This window comes from Nanorana parkeri, unplaced genomic scaffold (genome assembly GCF_000935625.1).
Source record: "Nanorana parkeri isolate BGI_ZX_2015 unplaced genomic scaffold, ASM93562v1 scaffold1473, whole genome shotgun sequence".
Classification (NCBI taxonomy): Eukaryota; Metazoa; Chordata; class Amphibia; order Anura; family Dicroglossidae; genus Nanorana; species Nanorana parkeri.
Window position 1 is genome coordinate 118,308 of NW_017307741.1, and position 6,837 is coordinate 125,144.

Consider the following 6,837-nt stretch of genomic DNA (forward strand, 5'->3'; position numbering starts at 1 on the left):
ACCAAAAAAAAAAAAAAAAAAAAAAAAAAAAAAAAAAAAAAAACAAAATAACAAAAAAAAAAAAAAAACACATCCTGGAGGCGGGGAGGAAAGACATCACATGATGTCGCGCATGCGTGGTGCTGGGTGACATCACGCGCCTGTTGGGGGGCACGTTTTTTCTTGCCTCGGGCGCTAAAGGAGCTAGCTACGGCTCTGGACTTGTGTCTTTTTTCAACCTGACTATGTAATAAAGATAATAATAAAGATATGTCTTGTGGGTATTTTTTTAACTTTAACTGTTTATACTGCATAGATATTGATTGTTTTAGGTTGTCATACCAGGTGGTCAGTAAAAAATGCTCTGTCAATCAATTCTTATAGTTTTATGTGTAAAATTCGTTGTGGGAGGTTGGCAACCCTGGCCACAAAATACAAGAGTTTGTAACATATGGTAGGCAAATGATAACCATATGAGGGAATGGACTGACACTTTACAAATTATTGCAGTAAAATATTAATGGTGACCATTAATATTTTGGTGTGACCATATCTGTTGGTGTGACCATATCTGTTCTAATCTATAGTATAATCTAAATTTGAGAAAACGGGTAGATTAAAAGCACTCAAATGGTCACAAATGGCCCTGAAGATGTAAAGATGCTGAGAAAGTTTTAACACATCAATAGATGAGGGTAGCTTGGACACATGTTCTGCATTAGAATTCATAGGGGAAGTATTATGCTCTTTTAATGATGGGGATACAATTACTTTATGCTCTATATACTAAGGTCATATTCTTCAGACTGTTGCTGCTTTAAATGCTTCAGTATTTCCCGGGAAAGCAGGTGCTCACTATAAGCTTCACCTTTAGGACAATCTAAAATAAAATATGACAGATTATCACTTTCAGTAAAAAAGAAACTCCACTAAGCATTATTGATATTTAACAATACCACATACCATAATTCTATTCTGAATATAATTACAACTGATTACTTATGCTCCAAATTTATGCTCCAAAGTCTGATAGAAATTAAAGATGCATTATATCATCACTGAAAGTACTTTTACAGATGACCCAATGTGCATACATGACTTACAAAAATGTACCTGCCTCATTTTTTTTCCAGCAGAGAGGCTGGTCACATTATCACATATCCTATGAAAACGACAGCTACATTTGGACACTAAAATATCTGGTTAACTAAAACTCTAGGGCCATTCACACATACAGCAGTGATCTGCGTTTTACAGCACCAGATCGATACAGGGCACCCTACCTCTCTTTTACCATACCAGGCCACATGCCCTCGACATTGGGAGGGACCCTTGCCAGCCCCCCTTCCCCTTTCAAGGCAAATTATCCTTAAGTTGAGGGGGACAATGAACTCATCCCAATATCTCTGGCCTGGTGGATGTGGGGTGGGGGACTTATTGGAATCTGGAACCCCCTTTGAGATAAGGAGGGTTCCCAGATATATGGCCCTCCTTCTGTGTAAATGAGCAAGAAGTATATAGCAAAATATTAAATAAATACACAGACACCATGAACTTTTTTAATGGTGTGTTTGTGTACTATTTGCCTTTTTTTAGAATGTACCCCTTACTGATTCACATAGGGGGGGATCTGTTAGGGTCCCCTTATCTTAAAAAGGGACTTCCTGATTATGATAAGTCCCATCCTCGCAGACACCAACATTCACCCCCAACAAGGTAACCTCCCAGTGGTTAGACCCCTCATGCTTCATACTAGACCCTTATCAAGAATAAAGGCCTAATGTGGATTTGGGGGTGGGGGGGTTGACGACGTCTTCATACCGTTTCTATTTTTTTTCATAAAAGGTACTCTGTGCACTCTCCCTTTAAAAAACAAAATTCATACCAGACCCTTAGCCACTGGATTAGAGCATTTGAGTTTTATTTATAGTGGAGGTGGAAGCTACCATATGGGAATTTTTATTAGCTGACTGGAGTTTAGTTGTAAACAATATTCTGCTTTTTGATTAGATCAAAAATCTTCTTTTAATACTTTCATCTTCTTAGGTTGTACTTCATTATCTGCATTGGAGCTCAGAGTAGTTTAGAAAGTCAGTTACAAACATATCTACTGGTATACGTGAGAGTGTGCATGGCAAGTAAATACATTTCCTTTCCACATTTGTTCAGACTAACATATATTCTTTTCCTCTTAACCTGATGACCCTCGCTGTTTGAGGAAAAACACAATAGTACAAAACCACAGGAATTACGGAAATAGAAATGCCTTCCAGATGCTTCAAAATACAAATCTGTATGAAGCACAGGGGACAAGCAGTCACATAGCATTTACTCTAAGCTAAAATGCTGTGATGTGCTGTTGTAAAGTATTTTTGAAACCAAATAAGAAAAAAAAACTTTTAGTAAATGTTCAAGAGCAACAAAATAAGGCTTCAATCAAAATATTTAAAATTGCCATTTAACTGGTAAGTTTATAAAGCAGTGATTGTAACATTCACCAAACATTAACCGTAGGTGAGTCTTCCAGATTCATGTTTTAAATGACAGTGATTGATTCACCACTAGTAAATGTTTTGTAAACGGCTTCATACACATGCAGCAAGTCTAAATTTCAAATACGAATGCTGCTTCTATTTCTATGACTGTTATCTTTATTTTTTTTTAAATTTAATCTCACAGGGTGGCAGGGGGTTAAGGCCTCATTCACACGAGAAATGGCCAGCACGTACAGCTCTGTACTGCGTGCACGGCCATATCGGGCAGCTCCCAGGAAGGACAGGTGCTGCGTGTGATTAGTACGCAGCCCCTGTCCTTCTCTATGGGAATACATGGCCGTACGCCGCCCTACGCTCACCTCAAGTGCAGCTGTTCGTGCTGGCTGTTTCTCGTGCGAATGAGGCAGAAAGGGTGGACTGCGTAATTAAATAAAACTGTTGCAGGTAGCGGGATGCATGTGGGGCAAAGCATGAAGCTTTATAAATAGGCCCATGTGACAATGCCTCACCATGACTCCAGTTCTGATTGACACCAAAATAATTGCTAGTTCCTGAGAAGAGGTCGCCTCTGCCCTGGAAGTTGCGCTATTTCTGAGGGTCAGGCAGTTGCCACCTTTAGATGTGGGTAGGATCCTTATCGGTGACAACAGCCATCCTGTTTTCCTTTAAAGCAAAACTGTCAAAAGTGAAATACATTTGCTGCCATTGCTGGCCTCTTTCTGACAATACTGATTCCCTGGCTGTCGCTAACTTTCTGAGCCAGAAACCTGGATTAGACATGTAGTATACTGTACTTGCATTCTTGTTAGTGGTCAGTGAATCAGAAAGTATTAATGCCAGACAATTACAGGCAGACAATAAGCATTTTCTTAAAGTATGTATTTCGATCATTACAGGTTTATTTTACTAAATTAGTAAAACTGGACAGGATTAAACTGTTCTAGTTTGCAAACACATTCAACCCAACTTTGAACATATATGTTATGACTGCAGACTTTCTAATATAAAAACAAATGATGTACCCCAAACAGATGGGTTACTTTACCGTCATAAATGACTAATCGAAAAACATTTGGGCATTGGAGTGAATTTTCAAGGATGTCCTTCAGAGTGCGACAAAAGAGTTTGGCCTGTTCAATGCGATCATCTTTACTGAAGGCAGCACTGGCTACATCTGACATTTCATACAGGGATGCTAAAGGTGTAGCATATTCCACAATACAGTAATATGGCTGGGATAAAAAAAAAGACGACAATAAAACAGAGCTGAATTAAGTACTGTTATAACAGTCCAACAGAAAACACAAGCACAACATTTTCAACATTTTCTTTTCATAACCTGAGCCTTATGATGAACAGATGCAGGGTCATCCCTACCTTTTTCACCTCCAAGAAGGGGGCCGAGCTGTCAGCCGGGCAGGAGGCGGCAGACAGCCGAGCGGGGGGCTGGGGGCAGTGGAAGGGAGCGGGCAGCCAAGCTGTCAGTCGGTGGGGCAAGCTGTCAGCTGGGCAGCCATGCTGTCAGCCGTTGGGGGTGCTGTTAGTCGCCTGTGCTGCCGCCCCCCTCCCTGCACCTGCCACCCCTCAATGGGATGCCGTCTTAGGCTGCCTCATTATGGGGAGGCTCCTGAACAGATGGAGGTATGGTAGTGCTACTGAAAATATAAGGGCCAAATATCTGTGTTCCTTATAGAATTGTGTAAACACATAAAGACTGCTTTACACAAGCATCCTAAAAATGACAAGGCAGGACAAGTAGGTATAACTATGATAAAATGGCATAGATTGATTCATTTATTCAGCATGGCTTCACTGATATTATATCATTCTGTTTAATATAGTTTTTATTATTTCAAATATACACTCTTATACATATCTTCAAAATAGAGATATTATAACATAGTTTTATCCCATAAATAACAGACTATACATCTCTCCATATAAACATATCTACTACATTGCTTTTACTGTACATTTTACATTACTCAACCTCATATCATCCATTACTTCTCTTCTACACTCTTCTCACATTTATTCTACTACCATATCTTCTTCTGGAAAAAGGAGGGGGAATAAATTACTAAGTGAATTTATGTAAACCCCTTCCTTGTTAAATTCTTCAAACCATGTCCTATGACCCAACTTGCCCTCTCATTCCTTCCTTTATAAATATTCCACACACTACTTTATGTTCTCTCCTTATACAGTATGTGGTCTATACTACATTGTCTATAAACCATAACCTTCTACTTTAGTTATGTTGTTTCCCCTTTATTCCCTATCGCCCCCCTACCCTCCCACTAACTTGTATTCTCAATGTGCCTTAATGTGTATCCTATATCTAAGAATATACCCCCTAAAATTAAGTTACAAACCCTCTGAAAGACTACTCTCCCCCCTAACCCAATTAACTCTCCAGAATTTATGTGCTTAATCCTCACTCAATCTCCCCTCCCACCAGCATACTATCCTCTTTTTTCTCTATACTTCCAAACTTACAGGTCAAATGCTATAAAGTCTAATGAAAAATAACTCAATATATTATTTATTTATACCTCTCTGGGATTTATCTAAATACCGTTTAGCCCTTGTATATATTTACTTATAGTTTCTATGACTCTATGGGTACTGCATCTCTATACCCCTTCTTTTCCTCTTTATCCTTCTTTACCAGTCTCCTAAATTCCTCTGACTGTCTGTATACTTCCCACTTCTCCCATATCTTATCATATTTATCCTTCCTGTCAACGTACCTTGCACTCAATTCCTCCATATATTTTATTTCTTCCATTATGTTCCCCCAGCTCTCTACTGAAGGTGGGTGCACAGATTGCCAGCCACGTGATATATTAACTCTAGCTGCAGCCAATACAAATCTTAAGATATCTGTCTTTATCTTTTTTATGGGGCCAGGAATTAATGATAATAATGCGATTGAGGGATCATTTTCCATGTTTGGGGTCCCTATGGAACGATATACTTCGAATATTGATTCCCAGTACGACTGCAGTCTAGGACAGCTCCACCAGATATGCAAGTACGTTCCCTCCTCAATACTACATCTCCAACATCTATCTGACATTTCTGGGTTTATATGTTTAATTCCTTCTGGGCACCTGTACCATCTAGACAATATTTTATATAGTTTTTCCTGATAAAATGAGGATGTGTAAGATATATACATCATAGTAAATATTCTTCCCCAATCCTTTTCTCAAATCTCTCTCTTCTTGTGCATCATCTTTAGAAGAGGCTTCCTTCTGGGACGACAGCTATGCAGACCAATTTGATGCTGTGTGTGGCGTATGGTCTGAGCACTGACAGGCTGACCCCCACCTCTTCAACCTCTGCAGCAATGCTGGCAGCACTCATACGTCTATTTCCCAAAGACAACGAGGCCTGTTCCGAGTGGAACCTGTCCTGTTAACCTCTTCACGACTAACAAAGTACAGTGTACATCGCTAGCAACATTCCATTCGCTAGCCGACGGGACTCTTTTTAAACTTGTAAAGCCGACTGTCAGCTTGACAATAGAAGCGATTCTGGCGACTCAGCTGTCGCCAGATCACTTCTATGGCCCGGTGAAGGGCCCCACCCCCCCCCGTCCGACACCCCCGCCGTGCTTCCCGGGCTCCGTTGCCTCTCCTACGGGACCGGCTTCTCTGGTGTTGGCGGGGAGCTGGGGAGAAGATGGACGAACCTCCGTTTGTCGATCCCCTCCCCATTCTATGGGACCGGGAACGATGTAGATTGCATCACTTCCAGTCCCATAGCTGTCAGTGCTGGGCTCCTGAAGCTCAGCTATAAGCTATTAAAGTGTGATCTGTACTTCAATAGCTTATTTGGAGTGTAAAGGTGACACTGGGGGTCTCTTGGACCCCCAGCATCACCTTAAAGAGTACCTGTCACCACCATGTAGATAGAGATGTTTCCCTACAGCACCACCTTATATCCAAATTTGAGATGGCAGATAGGTAAGTCAATAAATGTAATGCCTGTGTGGCAGAACCCTCCCCGTCTGATATCAACGGATACCACTATTTTGATTTTCAGAAGAAAGCAACAAGACCAGCTCTCCTCTCTGACACCCTGTCACAGGCGGCTGAGCAGGGCCGTCTTTAATATTGATTGGACCCTGGGCAAACATTCATTTTCTTGACCCATCCCCCCCCCGGACTCTACCGGCAGCAAACGGCAGAGGTGGAGCAACACTATGCTGATCACATAGTAAACAGAATGGTGCTGCAATGGTTGCTGCCTTTTCTTCAAGCGAAACACAAACAGTCTAGCGGCACACTGCAATTCTTTTTGGGAATAAACAGGAGAGAGAGAGAGAGAGAGAGAGAGAGAGAGGGGGAGAAGA

At 41.0% G+C, this 6,837-nt stretch overlaps 1 protein-coding gene across 1 annotated transcript in view; it reads right to left on the minus strand.

Annotated features, from left to right (window-relative positions):
* Positions 1-722: 722 nt before the first annotated feature.
* Positions 723-6,837, minus strand: part of TMEM173 (transmembrane protein 173) — a 47,137-nt gene continuing 41,022 nt past the window's right edge. The window contains exons 5-6 of the mRNA XM_018570186.1: positions 3,520-3,706; positions 723-859 (exon numbers count right to left, since the gene is read on the minus strand). Of these exons, the coding sequence (XP_018425688.1) occupies positions 759-859; positions 3,520-3,706 (288 nt within the window). The 3' untranslated portion in view covers positions 723-758. The remainder of the gene's footprint in view (positions 860-3,519; positions 3,707-6,837) is intronic.